Source organism: Bos taurus, chromosome 17, assembly GCF_002263795.3.
Source record: "Bos taurus isolate L1 Dominette 01449 registration number 42190680 breed Hereford chromosome 17, ARS-UCD2.0, whole genome shotgun sequence".
NCBI lineage: Eukaryota > Metazoa > Chordata > Mammalia > Artiodactyla > Bovidae > Bos > Bos taurus.
In genome coordinates, this window is record NC_037344.1 from 62,932,971 (window position 1) to 62,949,152 (window position 16,182).

The 16,182-nt window shown below is 51.3% G+C and overlaps 1 protein-coding gene across 1 annotated transcript; it reads left to right on the forward strand.

Moving 5' to 3' along the window:
* The first annotated feature begins 601 nt into the window (after positions 1 to 601).
* On the forward strand, positions 602 to 10,597 carry MLEC (malectin). The gene is given in 5 exon segments (NM_001098983.1): positions 602 to 958; positions 7,090 to 7,268; positions 8,276 to 8,452; positions 8,570 to 8,627; positions 10,210 to 10,597. Coding segments are annotated over 5 exon segments (852 nt in total). The 5' UTR covers positions 602 to 750; the 3' UTR covers positions 10,440 to 10,597.
* Positions 10,598 to 16,182: the final 5,585 nt, after the last annotated feature.

The following is a 16,182-nucleotide window of genomic DNA, read 5'->3' on the forward strand; positions in this document are numbered from 1 at the left end:
GCTAAGGGGTGGGGGCGGGATCTTGTCCTCGTGGGACCCTTGCCCTGAAAACCTGTTCATGTGGCCTCTCTAGGGGAGGATGGGTTCTCTGCCTGGCGTGGGGACAAAGGCTGGGTATCAGGTCGGAAGCGTGATCACTGCTTCTCCTACTAGATCTTATGTTCATGCCTCTCCCTGAGAAAGAAAGCGGGGATCGGGAAAGTCGGTAACGCCCCCCTCGAGAGCCTATTCGGCCCCCAAAATCTGGAGCACCGGAAGTGCTGGCGACGTGTCAGTGCGCCCTATCCTAAACCTTCCCCCCTAGGCCACCTTTCCTATTCAGATACGGGATTCCGGGGCCGCCTCGGCGCTGCACCCCGCCACTTCCGCATTGAACCGCCGCTTCAACCGAACTCCCAGCCTCTGCGCGCGCTCCCTTTCATGCCTGATGGTTGGGCCGACGCCTGAGAGTAGCCACGCCCTCTCCTGCTCCTGGCAGCCAATGGGCGGGCGCCTCCCGGCGGGGTGGTGGGTAATTAATGAGGGCCGGGAGCTGATTGGTTACGGGGTCGTGGCCGGGGGCTGGGCGGTGGGGTAGGTTGTTCCTAAGGTGGGAGGCGGCACCCGTGGCTGAGAAGGAGGCCTGAGAGCGACATGTCCCCGGCGGCTGAGGCACAGCGGCCCGTGGCGCTGTTTTTCTGAGTCTGGGGCGGCCTGGCGGCCGGCTGAGGACAACACTCGGCGGAGGCTGCCCCCGCTGTGAAGGCCGCCATGCTAGGCGCTCGGGCGGTTGAGGGAGCCGCCGTGGCGCTCCTGCGACTGCTGCTTCTGCTGCTGCCGGCTCTCGGCGTGGTCCGCTTGGCGGGGGCCGGGCTGCCCGAGAGCGTGATTTGGGCCGTCAACGCGGGCGGGGAGGCGCATGTGGACGTGCACGGGATCCACTTCCGCAAGGACCCTTTGGAAGGCCGGGTGGGCAGAGGTGAGAGCCCCTCGGCCGAGCCGCGGGATCCCGGGCCTGCCGTGCCGGGCGCAGCGCGCCGAGGGCTGCGGGCCCCGAACCCCTTCCTCGACCCCGGGGCCACGTCTCTGGAGCGAAGTTTCTCTCTACAGTTTCCTCGGGGACCCGATCAGAGCCTAGAGACTGGCACTGGCTCGAAGCAGCCAAGAGCCATCGAGGCAGAGAGTTGGCGAGAAGTTATATTTGGACCTCGCATCTTGTATTTTCTTAACCCCTCACCTCCAACCGCGCTGGGAAAGTAAAGTCGGGGGCGGCCTATTGCCACCTCTAGGCCTCACGGGTTTTTCGGTTTTCGCTGTTCCTAGCCTGGTGGTCAGTTTCTGGTAGATTTCTGCCGACCCAGAAATCGGCCGCTCTCTTTACCCTCTCTGCAGGAGCGGGTCTTGATTCTTAGCCAGAATGGAAAGGAATCTTCGAAGAGGATGGGCCAGGAAAGTTTGATGGTAGCCTCCTCCCCCGCCCCCCCCCCCCCTTTTGGAGCGGGGCATATGTGTGCTTAAAAGTAGAAGCTTTAAGGCCCTTCCCAGAGGGTGGTTATGTCGCCAACCCTACTGCACACGGGGCTGGTGGTGTGTCAGCAGCGTAAGGTCTGAATATTCTGCCTGCCTGTGCGGAGAGCCTACCCCTCAGTGGTCCTGAGAGGTGTGATTCCAGGTTATGGGAAAATTGCTTTTGGCTTAACTGATTGAGCAACAGTAGTTTTGCAAGAGCTGCACAGTTCTCAGTGTGAGAATTGCTGGGGGAGCTAGTTAAAAATACAAATTCTAGACCTGTAGATTAAACCCAGGTTTCTGCACCCCTGGGGCTTCTGATGTAGGTCATCTGCAGACCACTCTTTGGGAAAATCTAGACTTTGTTTCTTCTGTTCTTAGGATTGGAAAACAGGTTTAAGAAGGAAGTTCCCCGTTTCATGTGTTGGAAGGAGGTTTATGCTGTCGGCTGGGTTCAGAGGCTGCCAGCTTGGCAACAGGCCATCTCCAGAAAAGTAGGAAACAGACTTTCTCACTCTTTTTTCCACGATGCCCAGATTTGGCTCTTGCTTTTCCTAAAAGGTTTAACTTGGTTCTTTCAACCAAATTAATTGCCCTGGCCTGCTTGGAATTTGTTGTATTGGGGGGTGTTTATTGCTTCCATAGACGTGGGGGTGTTGGGGCACAGAGCAGTTTTCCAAAGCTCCACGTTTGTCTTCAGTTTAGCTCTGGAATTTATTTAGCCCTGGCATGTAGGTCTCAGTAGCCTGGGTTCAGCTGAGTCAGGGCCCTGGTCTTCAGCAGCCATCACAGCAGCCAAAGGCAGACTTAATAGCAGGAGGTGGTTGTTATCTTCAGCCTGGACCCTTCCTCTTTCTTCATGGGTGTGGGCAGGGCGGAAGAAGCCCTTGAGGAAATTAGAGACCGTTTGTGGACTTCGCCTCTAGAGATAGCTGTGGTGAGGCCATGTACAGATGGTTCCTTTTCAATTAACAAATTCCAGGCTTTTCATAGGTGACCTTATTCTCTTTGGTCCCTAGTGGGGAGGAGGGAGCTGAGAGCACACAGGTTTAGTCCCCAGCTACTTTACTTCCCTTATTCAGAAATCCTGGTTTTCATTTGCTGGTACCAGTGGGTTTGGTTTTTTTTTTTTTTTTGAGTCTGATCAGCAGTCAGTCAGGCTGTCTGTCCTTAGGTTACTGGATCATAGTTGCAGTGCCTTTGGAAGAATTTATTGTAGCAGGTAAAATTGTGCAACTTACCATATTACGAAAGCTCACTTGTTCTGGAATCCTGGCTGGAACCCTGGCACTCTAAATGGAGGTTCCCTGCTCCACACTGGTAGTCCACTTGGGTATGAATTGCAGCAGTGTTAAGGGTTGAATGAGGGTGGAGGCTGGTTGTCAGCCTTTAGGTTGATGTAGCTTGACCCAGCCAGTTGCGACGTTGCACTTGGAGGGCTCCTGAGAGCAGCATTTTGCTGGCTGTAGGTCGGGCTGAGAAGTGATTAGTCTTTCTCTCTCGGAAAGCAGCTCTTTAGATTCTTTCTGTGCAGGGGAGTCAGTACCACGAAGGGAAGTGCAGCTGCTCCTTCTGTTTGGATAAGGGTGTGCCAAGTATTTGGAGACCCTTGCTCCCCACCCCCCGAACCCTGCTGCTATTTACACTAATTTCCTTTGGAGCTGAACGTCTTTATTTTCCATACGCCCGTGATGTTTTCAGCACCCAAGGAAAGTCCATTTTTGTGTTTAATGAATTCAGATGTTTGTTGCCAAGTTAATCCAGATAAGAGTTTGGCCTGCTTTTGAACTTGCTGTCTGTCTATAGTGTCTTTGTAGTTTGGCATTCTCGGAAACTGTGAGTGGCCCAAGGCACCTAGTGGGTTTTGCTTTCAAAGGCACTTCACATTGTGTATTGAATTTCATTTCTGCCTTGAGGATAGCTAGGGCTCATGGAAGATGCTGACAGCCTGGGAAAGGCTTTTTTCACCTGTGTGCTTCAGCAGACAGAGGTACCACTATGGAGAGTGATTCAGAAGCTTTCTGTGTGGGATTCTGGCGTGCTCTGCATCCCAGGTTCTTCGTAACTTGCTCTCTGTGGGTTCTTCTGGACTCTGATGGAAAAGACTTGGTTATTTGGCCTGAAGGCATAGAGATTGGCTCGGTTTTAGGAAAAAAGCTATTTCTTCTTCATAGAAAGATGCCCGCTAGTTATTTGTATGGCTTTGATGAATTTGCGTTCCCTCTCTGAACCTTGTTTTCCTTCATAAAACTTGTCATGCTTTAGGAATCAGTGACATGAGTCTGAAAATTCTGTCCAGAGTAGGTTTAAGTGTCTGTCTTTTTCTTTGCTTGAAGATCTTTTACAAGGAATTACAAGTGGAGCAGAATGTGGCTCTGGAGGGGAAAAAGCTGGCCAGGGGTCTGAGCCCATCAGATTACTAATTCTCTAGGACCTAAGGAAGACCCTGCAGGGGCTTCCCTGGTGGCAGTGGTAAGGAATCCGCCTGTTAATGCAGGAGATGCAGGTTTGATTACTGGATCGGGAAGATCCCCTGGAGAAGGAAATGGCAACCCACTCCAGTATTCTTGCCTGGGAAATTCCATGGACAGAGGAACCCAGTGGGCTACAGTCCATGAGGTTGCAAAAGATTCAGACAGGACTGAGCAATTAAAGAACAACAAAGAAGACTCTTCCCTTTTGGCTGGGGAAGGATCTGGCTTTGGGGAAATAAGAGCTTGAAAGATAATGTGAGAGAGACACTGGTACTTCTGATTTGCTTAAGGCCAAGGGATTTGTTTAAAATTCTCTTCTTATACTGCTTTCTTGGTGGCTCAGACGGTTAAGAATCTGCCTGCAGTGCAAAGACTTGGGTTCGATCCCTGGAGAAGGGAATGCAACCCACTCCAGTATTCTTGCCTGGAGAATCCCATGGACAGAGGAACCTGGCGGGCTACAGTCTGGGGTCACAAAGAGTCAGACATGATTGAATGACTAGCACTTTAATATACTGCTACATAAGAGGCCAATTTCATTTGCAGGCCCTCCTAGGAGCAGTTCACTAGCAGAGAATTTAGGTAGATGGTACCCTGTTTTCCAGATGAAAAAACGCCTAGAGACAACAACATGTTCTACATCACATAGTAGGTAGCAGAGCCAGGATTCAAATCCAGGCCCATCTTCCCCTCAAACCTGGATTGAGTTTTTCAAGTAGCCTGGTGACTCTATTGTCTAGAGCTAAGAAGCTGTGGACAGAGTGTGGACCCTCTGGCCCCGTTCCATCTTTGGTTAACCGTCTGACCTCTGTCGGGCTAACTCGAAATTCTAATTCCAGCTGCCATTGTATGTTCCCCGTGTTCACTTCACTGTTGAGGTAGCCATGAAGGCATAAAGGCTCGGAGGGGAAGTTGCTATTGTCTCTCTTGAGACTTGGGCAAATTCAGCTTTGCATGTGGGGAATTTCGTGGGCAAGCCACTTGGAAAAGCTTTTAAAGGTAATTCCAAGGTTGTTGAGTAGTTTTTTGCTGAGTTTTCTTAGCTGTGAGACTGAGACTGCCACAGATTATGTTACCGTCAGTTTCTCACTTTTTCCATGCCAGAAGAGGGGAAAATAGATTCTCCACACATGCATAACATTTTCTGTGTCTCCGAAAAGCAAATCGAGTGACCATTCCAAATTTGTAAGGATCACGGTCTTTGTGAAAGAGGGAGATTCTTAGAACTCATTTGGAAGAGGATCGGCAATCTTTATATCTTTATAGGTTTGTGGTCTGAGCCTGGGGGTTGTATCTGGGGCAGTTGGCAGCACATCCTTTGTAGAGCTACTCAGCACCCCAGCCCCTTTGATTTTTCAAGGAGAAATAGGAAGAAAAAATGTCTGGAGACAAAAGTGCAATGAGTTTCCTGTTCATTGTCTCATCAGTCCATCTGATCTGGCTGCTATTCACTTACAGGAACTGTTAACAGTTCTGTTTATTTTTCTGGAAGGCTTGACCTCAGCCACTGGATCTTCTAGTTACTCTCTTACCTCCTGTGGAGATAAAAGATCCTGTCTCTTGGATTCTCGGAAGATAAAGCTGCCAGAGTGACCGCTCTCAAACATCACCCTGGGGATCCAGGTGCCAGATGTCTTCAGAGCCACCGTGTGAAACTGGAAGGTGGTCTTGACATCTTAGCTCCAAGACTCCTCCTCCCAGGTGGAGGAGAGACTAGGCCCGTGTACCAAAATCACTGCCGAGTCTGTGGTTTGGAAGGTAGATGGATAGAGCTCTGGAAGGCATAGTGTTCACCTCTTGGCCCTGAGTGTGGAAGCATATTTGAGGAAGGACCCGGGTTAGTTTGTTGTGTGGGAGAAAGAAAAACATACACAGAGTCATAGCTGAGGGCAGTAGAGGATTTTGGCTCTTCTGATACCCACCCACAAAAAACAACTTTTTACTCTGCCTTCTTCCTCATCTGTTTAAAATGGGAAAGGTGGCTCAGTGGTAAAGAATCAGCCCACCAGTGGAGAAGCAGTTTCAGTCCCTGGGTTGGGAAGATCCTCTGGAGGAGGAAATGGCAACCCACTCCAGTATTGTTAGCTGGACAGAGGAGCCTGGTGGGCTAGAGTCCGTGGGGTTGCAAAGAGTCAGACACGACTGAATGACTGAGCACGCGCATGCACACATTCCTCATCTGTCCCAAATGGGGAAGGTGGCTCCTTCTGGAGCTGGGAATCTGAGGCCAGAGGTGCAACGGGACCGTGGACCATTTTCCTTCCCTGCTAGGATGGCTCTCCTGTGGAGAGGAGCATGTGACTTGACTACGCTGCGGGCACCTCCTTTGTTGCCATTTGTTTGTTCAGTGGATCACACTGAGCGCGCTGATGAACGTGCCCAGGACGACGTTATGTCCTGGGGATACAGCGGGAATCTTGTTTCTTCTTTCAGTTTGTCTGGGGGCATGTTTGAGACCACGGGTGAGGTTGAGTTCGTGAGTCTGTGGGAAGTAAGGTGTTAGACCCAGAGGAAATTAGAGAGCATCACATCCTCTTTCTAACGACCTTGTTGCTTTTGACCAGCCCTGGAACTTTTTGAATGAAAACGTTGTAAAAAGCAACGAAAGCTGGTTTCTTATTTGCAGTAAAGACAATGAAGAATGACTTTCCTAACAGATATCCTGTTTTTTTTTTTTACTTAGACTGAGCTCTTCCAAATGAGGAAAAAAAATTCTTTGAACTTAATCATCTTGCAGTGTTCCTGGCCATCCTCCTGCTTTTACGAGGTTTCTCTGAAGCCCAACAGCTGTAGGGCAGTGCTTTGTTGTAATAATGAGTTAGACTTGTTCCATTCCCATCACTCTGAATATGGCTGGGGAAAAGTCAATTTCATGAATGTTTGAAAGTTTTGCTGTGAGGGTGATGGGAGCTTGTTGGGGTGATTTCTGTGTTGGTTTCTTTCATTTTACTCTTCCTTGGTAACAGCTCCCTGACTCCTGCCTTTGTGGCTGGTCTCTTTGGAGCCAGGTGCAATGGGGGAGGGTTATTAGCTTTGCCCGGGGAAACGCCCCTGGCCATTCTGGGGTCTCCAGTCTGCTTTTGTGTTTGGCCTCTGATGTGGTTTCTCTTGTATCTTTTGTCGCCAGCCTCTGACTATGGCATGAAGCTACCAATCCTGCGTTCCAACCCGGAGGACCAGATCCTATATCAGACAGAGCGGTACAACGAGGAGACCTTTGGCTACGAAGTGCCCATCAAGGAGGAGGGGGACTACGTGCTGGTGCTGAAGTTCGCTGAGGTCTACTTCGCGCAGTCCCAGCAGAAGGTGAGGCGGCTCAGGCCCCCACTTGACCAGTGGGACCCCGCCACTCTGGGAGAAAGCTCCCAGAGAATGTAGGTGCTTAGGAGAGAGGAATAATTGACGTTTGAGGAAAAGCTGGGTTTTCTTTTTAAGGTCACGCCATGTGGCTTGTGGGATCTCAGTTCCCTGACCAAGGACTGAACCCCAGTGAAAGCCCGGAATCCTAACGACTAGGCCACCAGGGAACTCCCAAAGCTGCATTATTCCTCTTGCCCAGCTGTGTCCCGTAACCACGAGGCTGCATTTGCCTCGTGGTTGACAGAAGGTACCTGTGACAGAAAGAACCTGATGCTAGGAAAGATTGAGGGAGGAAAAGGGGACGACAGAGGATGAGATGGTTGGATGGCATCACCAATGCGATGGACATGAATTTGAACAAACTCCGGGAGTTGGTGATAGACAGGGAAGCCTGGCGTGCTGCAGTCCATGGGGTTGCAAAGAGTCAGACACGAGTGAGTGACTGAACTGAACTGACAGAAGGCAATGCCAGAATCCTAGATCTTAGCAATTAACTAATCTTCTTAAGGTCCTCCTGGTTATAACCTCTCCCTTCTTGGTTGTCTGCACCTTCTTGTTTTTCGCTGTGATATTTTCCTGTCCCTTCTTCTGACTTTCCTTCTTTCTGCCTTGAGTTTTTTGTTTGCACTCTTTGTTCCCAGTTAGCAACCTTGACAGTGAAGGAATGTGCCTTTGGTTTGGCTCAGGTAAAGGTCTCTAGCCACCCTGAAGTCTATCTAGCCCTGCCTGTCATTCCTTAAATTACTTTTGAACTTGAAGCCCAGGCAGGTGCCTAATGTCCAGCTGCTGAAGGAGTGTGAAGCAGATGGTTTTTTGTTTGTTTTGGCTGTGTCGAGTGGCATGGAGAACGTGCCCTACCAGGGGTCGAACCTGCAACCCGTACGTTAGAAGCACAGAGCCTTAAAGTCTGAAGCAGGTGGTTTTGACACTGTCTGCTTGTCTCATCTTGGCAGGTGTTTGACGTGCGGTTGAACGGCCACGTGGTGGTGAAGGACCTGGATATCTTTGATCGTGTAGGGCACAGTACTGCCCATGATGAGATCATCCCGATGAGCATCCGGAAGGGGAAGCTGAGCGTCCAGGGCGAGGTGTCCACCTTCACAGGCAAACTCTACATCGAATTTGTCAAGGTAACGCTCCTCCTCTGCCCCCTTGCAGCCGAGGACGAGCTCAAAAGGATGGGTGCCAGGGGCAGCGGGGAGCTATTTGCTGCTGTGTGGCGGTAACCGCTGTTTCCCTTATTTTAGGGATACTATGACAACCCCAAAGTCTGTGCACTCTACATCATGGCTGGGACAGTGGATGGTAAGTTGTGTTTCTGGTCTGCTTTTTTTTTTTTTTTAATTATTTATTTTTGGCTATGCCGGCTCTTCATTGCGGTGAGGGCTTTTCTCTAGTTGGGGCAAGTGGAGGCTCCTCTCTAGTTGTGGTATGCAGGCTCCTCATTGTGGTGGCTTCTCTTTTATGGAGCACGGTCTTAGGTACTCAGGCTTCAGCAGTTGCTCCCCAGGTGGACTCAGTAGCTGTGGCTCCTGGGCTCTAGGGCGCAGGCTCAGTAGCTGTGGCTCCTGGGCTCTAGGGCGCAGGCTCAGTAGCTGTGGCTCCTGGGCTCTAGGGCGCAGGCTCAGTAGCTGTAGCTCCTGGGCTCTAGGGCGCAGGCTCAGTAGCTGTGGCTCAGGGGCTTAGTTGTCCCCAGCACGTGGGATCTTCCTGGATCAGGAATCAAACCCATGTCTCCTGCATCGGCAGGTAGATTCTCTACACTGAGCCACCTGGGCAGCTCCTCTGATCTGCTTTTTGACGTGAGCTGAAGGATATGATTGAGGGAACCGCTAGGGGTGATTTAGCTGATCACTGTTCTGAAACCCCTAACACTTAAAGCCTTAATATGAGGAACCCGGAGTCAGGTGGCCCAGGCTGAAGTGTAGCAAGCACGGTGCTAGCCCTAAGCTTTGCAGCAGGGTCTGTGTTCAGATCTTCCTGTCACCATTTAATCAGTGAGTTGGTTTTAGACAAAAATCCTTTTAACTGCTCTGTAAATCAGGACTGGGTGTGCCCTGACCCTTGTAGTCATTTGGAATTGCCTAAACCTTACTCTTACTCTGTTTCTTCGACTTCTGTGAATGAGGTGCGGGGCAGGTAGATAGAAAGAGGAAAAAGGCAGAGGAAGGGCCCTGAGTGGTGTGCTCTAAGAGCACACTGTTGCTGGGCTGCACTTAGCAGAAGTTCACTTAATGTCTCCTTGTTCTGGGATCCAGCCCAAAAGTCCATCTCTTTCTTGGGGTTGAAGGTCCTGGCTGCCAGCTTCCCCAGGCCGGTTTTTGCAGGGAAGGCATCTGCCTCAGTGACTTTGCTCCCCCATCCCACCTCCATGCCTTTCCCCACCTCATCTGGAGGCACATCCCAGAGGACGTCTCACTCCCAGACTGATGGGTAAACAGAATCCCTTGGGAGGGGACAGTGAACAGAGGGGGAGGGTGTGCGGAGAACCCAGAGCTCCGTGGATCAGCTTTTCCTCGGTTGCTGTGTGCATCAGAAGGGAATGTGGGGTTGGAGGAGGGAGAAGGAGAGATTTGAAAAGGTTAAGCTTGGGATATTGGGTCACTGTCCTCATCCAGTCTGGTTCTCCCCAGGCTCTAAAGAAGTAGGACAGGGAAGGGAGACAGGGAGTCTCTCAGGGTGCAAGACTTCTACTCCGTTTTAGTTAAATCTCAGGAAGACCCATGTTTGCAGCCATCTGCTGTTCTCCAGGCTGGGAACTGTGGCTGCTCCTTCCTGTGGATCCTGCTTTAGGTCATAGGGTCTCTTGTGGCTCATTTACTTCCCTTAAGGGCCTCATTTAAATGCCGTGAGTCTTACTTAAAAGGTGTTCTTGTTCTCGTGTCAGATGTGCCAAAGCTGCAGCCTCATCCAGGACTGGAAAAGAAAGAAGAAGAGGAGGAGGAAGAAGAATACGATGAAGGGTCTAATCTCAAGAGACAGACCAATAAGAACCGAGTGCAGTCGGGCCCCCGCACGCCCAACCCCTACGCCTCGGACAACAGCAGCCTCATGTTTCCCATCCTGGTGGCCTTCGGAGTCTTCATTCCAACCCTCTTCTGCCTCTGCCGGTTGTGAGAACCGATCACCATCCTGAACAGGTGGAGGGGTGTGGGAAAGAAACCGAACGTGTTGGTTTGGGTTTCTGTATTTTTTATAGTGATTAACAAAAACGTGAGAAAACACACACACACACACACACACACACACACAATTAAAGGAGATGAAAAGAGGCAGAGTGACTAGAGAGCAGCCCTCATCCACCACCTGGTCCCAGACCTGCTCTAGTCCTCATCCTCTCCCTGGGGCAGCCCCCAGCTGTCTCTTTCCTCTCTCGGGTACGTAGGGTAAACTCGATCCCACCTGGCCAAGGGTCTTCGTCCAGTGGAAGGAACTCTGAACTCAGAGCTGACCTGGTTCCTTTTCTTAGGTTAGAAATTAACAGCAGGCAAATACGATCTTCTTACTCCAGAAGACCAGCGCTGGGAGTTGGGTATGTTCTGAAGTGACGTCCAGAGAAGTTTTCAGATGTCCTGGGATTCCAAGTGGGTGTGTGGTCTGTGTGTGTGTGTGAAGGTGTATAATTTGTATGATAAGACAAAAATGGAAGGGGGATTCAAAAGAGGAAAAGTTAATACTTCCTTACATGGAAGCCTGTCTGGTTTTAGCCCAGTGACGGTTCCACCTTAAGTGTTTGAGCTTTGTCATCGCTTTTCTCCTTGACACGCGCCAGTTAGAGGACTGTCTGGTATCCAAGGCGATTCGTTTCTATCAGGTCCTCGAGTTGCCTATGACTTCTTACCACAGCAGATCATTTTGATTTCAGTGCCTGTTGGGGATTTGATTTCCTCTCTCTCTCTTATTTTTCTGAACCTGGCTCATTTGGAAATCTCTTCTCGCTCTCTCTCAACCATCCTGCTAAGTTATTGCCAAGAAGGGAAGGAGACATTGGGGATCTGGAGTTCCCTCTGCTTGAATGTCTTCTCCTCCACCACCTCACCTTACTGGTACCTCCCTCCCTGGATCTCTGAGCCAGCAGCCAGGAGGACCTGACCGAGCAGCTCTTTTACTGGCCCCTTTGTAGGGGCTTGCTGCCAGGGGACACAGAGGCTTTCCAGCCTGCAGACACAGAACACTTGACCTTAAAAGTCTCTTCTGGTCTTTGGATTGGAAAAGGCTTACGTTAACATAACTTAAGAGCAACCTCAGAGACCTGAGCCCTACTAAGTGACTGACCACTGTTGAGAGTATCTAGTATCGGACGTTCATTGATTCCCTCCTCGTCCTACGTCATGGTTCAGCCAGTTTTGGCTTAAGGCTAGAGCTGCCCCAAGGAGCTAGAATAATTGTATCTGGCCCAGTGACGCCTTTCACTGACCTTAAGAGTGCGCCCTTATGACCTTTCATTTCCCCTGTCCAGGTCACTGCCAAGTTCTTGGTGTGATGGGGCAGGAAGGTTAACAGGCAGCCCTAGGCCTGGCAGCCCCGGATATGTCTGTCTTGAATTCCCTGCGAAAATTTTCTGAGGGAAGTGAGGCTCCCCTGTTGCCCACCTTTCTGATCCCAGTCAGCCTTTTCCCCATTAGCGGAGCACTGAGCTGGGACCCAGGCAAGCTACAAGGAGTTTTGTGGATGGAGAGCCACAGGATGAGCCGCTGCTGGGGCTGGAACAGCACAGACTCTCAGGCCAGGCCCATCTTTAGAACCTGTTGAATTTTGAGGGTTTTTTTTGTTTCTGGTTTCCAAGAGCTCTGCATATTTGAACTGGTAGTTTTGGGACAAAGGAAGTAGCCCCTGGGCTCCCATCCTGGGTTTTGGGTTCTGACCGAAGTTACTCCAGGTCCGCCTTTTAGTCCTTCGAGAGAGTCAAAGCCCTTCATTTCAGTTGTGACTTAGACGTCCGTCCTCGGGCAAGAGTCAGGCTGCCGGGTGGCTGCGGCCTGAAGCTATGACTAGAGGCGCACTTGGAGTGCATCACAAAGCCTCCTGCATTTCGCAGGGACGTCCTGAAGCCTCTGTCCTGGGGACCGCCTGCCTGGGGCAGTGGGCGTCCCGACGGTCACTCAGGCTTCTGACGGTGGCTTGGATTCCCGTCCCATCGCTGCTCTCCTGAGGCCACTGCCCACGCCACGGGGTAAACAGGATGCGGGAGGGCTTGCGGCCGCCATCTTGCCTTGTCCATTCGTTTGCTGGGTCTCTCTGAGGAAGGAGGGCTCCCCGCCTCCTCACCTCAACCCTTCCCTCCAGTGACTCAGAGTCTCAGAAGGAAACCCTGACTCCTGGGGCCATTTCCTCACGGTACTGTAAGCCAAGCAGCCTCGCTTCTGCCTCTGTTTCCCAGCCCACCCTTTCCCTGAGCTCAGGGACAGGGATGGGCGCTTTCCTTTTTGGTCGTGTCTGAAAGGAAGGAACAGCTTTCTGTGGCTCATAAAAGCTAAAGGGGAAGTGAGGAAACAGGAAGAAGTATGGCAGGGGCGGGGGTCAAGTACCCTGTAGCCAAGCCCACCCAGCTCTCAAAGCCGCCCAGGGCTGGTCACGGTTGGCTTGGGATGCTGAACTTGAAAGCTTTTTGGTTTGTTTGTTTTTTTTTTGCTCCTTCAAGATGTTATAGGTACATGAAGTTTAGGTTAAAGGGGTGGGAACGGGGTACTGTTTATTTTTATTTTTTGTATTGTGCGTGTCAAGAATTACTCTGTTGTTTATCCTTTGCTCTTTGCACTGTTTGTCCCTGTGTCTGTGTCTTGAGCTGGTGCTAGGGCTGAGAGTCTGCGCGGTAGGGGAGTTGCTGGCTGGGGTTGGGGAGGTGAGAAGTCAGGCCTGTTAGGGGTGGGAAAGGAAAGACCTCGACTCTTCTCTACGGGATCCACACTCTGTCCGAGCTTCTGAGATCCTCCTCAGCCCAGCTGGCCAAAGCCAAGAGCAAACGCTAACTGAGATGAAACTCCTGGTGCCAGAAGTGTGGCTCAGGTCCAGTTTCCAGTTGGACCAGGCACAAATGTCCGTGGGAGGTGGGCTGAGTCTGCATTGTCGCCCTGATTGGGGTCAGAGACCAGCTGGCCTCCAATCAGACTTTTAGGGGGCTTCACTCAACCCTGATGGGAACATCATGCCAGGAAACAATCTGTGGGACCCAGGTACCCTAAACCAAATATGTTGTTCTGGGCGGAAAAAACAAAACAGAAAAAAACCTGTATGATCGAGAAGAAGCTGCTCAATGTTTACCTTGCGTTTTGGCGACTTGAAAGATGGTCCTCTTTGTTTCAGTGGTGTTAGACTCGCAGGAGGACCACAGGGCCTGTGGGCCCACCTGTCGCTTGGAGAGTGTGATCTTGTTTTCCCGTTCCCACCGTTTGCCTAAGAGATACTGGCCCAAAATTGGAGGATCATATTAGAAGTCACTTAGGCTTTGAAGAGATGGGGTAAAGTTTGAGTTACCTTACCCGCCCCCTTTCTGTGCCTGGGGACTGTTTAATCCAGTTTTAGAATCGCGTTGTGACTTCTTTTCTTTTTGGAGAAGCTTCTGTTTTAAGGAATTTCTCGCCCTTCGCATCCTGCTTCTGCGCTCTCCTGGGAAAGCCTGGCCGTGGCTTCTAGGATCTGAGTTGAACTTCGGAAAGCAGCAGCAGTATTTTCCCTTTCCTAGCTCTTACGCTCCTTTTCCTAGAAACGGGCTCACCTTGGGAAGCCCAGGGGGAGAATCAGTAGGTTCTCCACTCTCCCTGGGGGTTGGGGAAAGACCCAGCCGGTCAGCACAGTGCCTTTTCCTCTCCTGCTCTGAGCCAGGATGGGTGTTCCCACAAGATTCAGGTCTGGGCAGGGGGTCTCACTGTTCCTGCCGTGGGGCTGCCTCCCCGTCCCTTCTCTCCCTTCCCCTTTGCTGGCTGGCTCTGACCTAGTCCAAGTGTCTTCTTGCCTCGGGGAGCCTTAATGGCATCAAGTGGCAACATATAATGCTATCCTCCACGCCTCTCCAAAAAGACTTAGAAGAGCAGGTGAGCTTTCCAGAATGAGAGACTAATAAGAGATACTCCTGTGTCACAAAAACAAGGTGGGGAGGGAGGGTAAGCTTAGGGCCTCCTGCTGTGACCCTGGGGAAGGAGCCTAAGGGATGGTGCAGAAGTAGAACCAGAGACACCTGGGATCCGTTCAGAAACCAGAAAAGGAATCTGCTCCTCTTCTGTGGGAAGAGACGATTAGGGATGAAAGAGCTCTAAGAAAATTGCAAAGAAGCCTTATCGTTCAAGCTTCAGAGAGATCGGAGTCGTTTCTCCCTTTCAGCCCGAGCTAGGGCTCCTTCTGTATTTAGACCTCTCCTGGGGCAAGAGGGCTAGATTTCCCCGTTTTGTTACAAGACTAGGTTGGCACCAATGGGTCCACTGCCCGGCGAGGGTGGTTTCTTCTCTGTTACGTGGGTGGCTCACTGCCGATCTGGTGTGTCCTTGCCTAGCAGCCTTTGGCTAGCTGGCTTTCAGCTGCCAGACCATTTGGATGAGGGCTGGCAATTTGGGGCCTGGCTGGGTTGGCAGGGAAAGAGCAAGATGGATCTCTTGGGACGGGTTCCCTGCTCCTGCCCCGCACCCCCCCCCCCCCCCCCCGCCCCAGGAGTATAAAAACAAGGAGCCAGGATGGTGCTGGCAGCCAGGGAAACAGTAGTGCCTGTTGGAGTTGGCAGAGAGGCCCTTGGCACCTCTTGCATCCAGGCAGTCTTGTGAGATGGGGGCACGCAGCACCAGGAAAAGCAGGACTCCATTCTCACCTCTATTTTGAGCTTCGGGCCTTTATTTCAGTACAAGGAAAATCAACAACAATCTGAAGTGCGCTTTCCGTCCTTTCAAAGGACAACTGTCAGGAAAGGAGGGCTGAGTTGTCAGGTGGGAGAGGGGAGTTTGCAGGGCCAGGTGGGAGGACAGACCGGGGAATGAGACACCCTTGACTCCTCTCTTCCCTGCTGCGTCGTGATCCGGGGAATGAAAAGAAATTGGACCCTGGATCAGTCCCCTCCGAGGATTTTCCTTCCCCCAAGCTCTCCCATGCTTGGACCAGCTGTCCCTTCAGAGCTCAGGGCAGCCTCTTCAACTGTCATCGGCCTAAGCTGGGCTTGTTAGGACACCAGCCTGCCCCTCTTGGTCGGTCGATTCTGTACCAAGTGCTGGAGCCACAGTGTCCAGTTCATGGTAGCCCTTGTAGCTCCTATTCTAGAAGCCCATCCTCTCCCTGCGGAGGCCAAACCTGCTCTGTCTGTAGCCACAACATGCATTTATAGCAACACAGCGGGGTGTGACTGAGGAGCTTTGAACCTGGCTGGCCCGGGAAAGCTGCCGGGGCGCACAGAGCTGTCTTTCCTTCCGGGCTCTCTCCATCTGCCCTACCCCTCCCATGCCCCCACCCAACTCCCACCAAAAAGTGGAAAAAAAAAAAAAATCAGAATGTTTTTCACTGTCCATTGCTTTGTGTTTTAATAAACAATTTGCAGTGACACTCAGTGTTGGGATTGAGTTTGAACTTGATCGCAAAGAAGTGAGGTGGAGACCCAGGGGTTCTCTTGGCTGCAAAGGGTTCTCCCATGATGTGTCAGGGAGCTTTCTTTTCACCAGGATGTTTGGCTAAGGGAACGAAGTTTTGTGAAATGCCGCTGGGTCTTTTCAACTGGCAGCAGCTCTCTCAAGGAAAAATAAACAATTATTTTGTTTTGTTTCCACTTTCACTGGAACACCAGGCCGGGACTCTCATTTCCAAGACACACTGAGCCCGTTGCTGCTTCCCCTCCGGTTTTCCCCTCAGCTTCCACAATAACCTGTGGACAGACTCGGCCATGAGATGG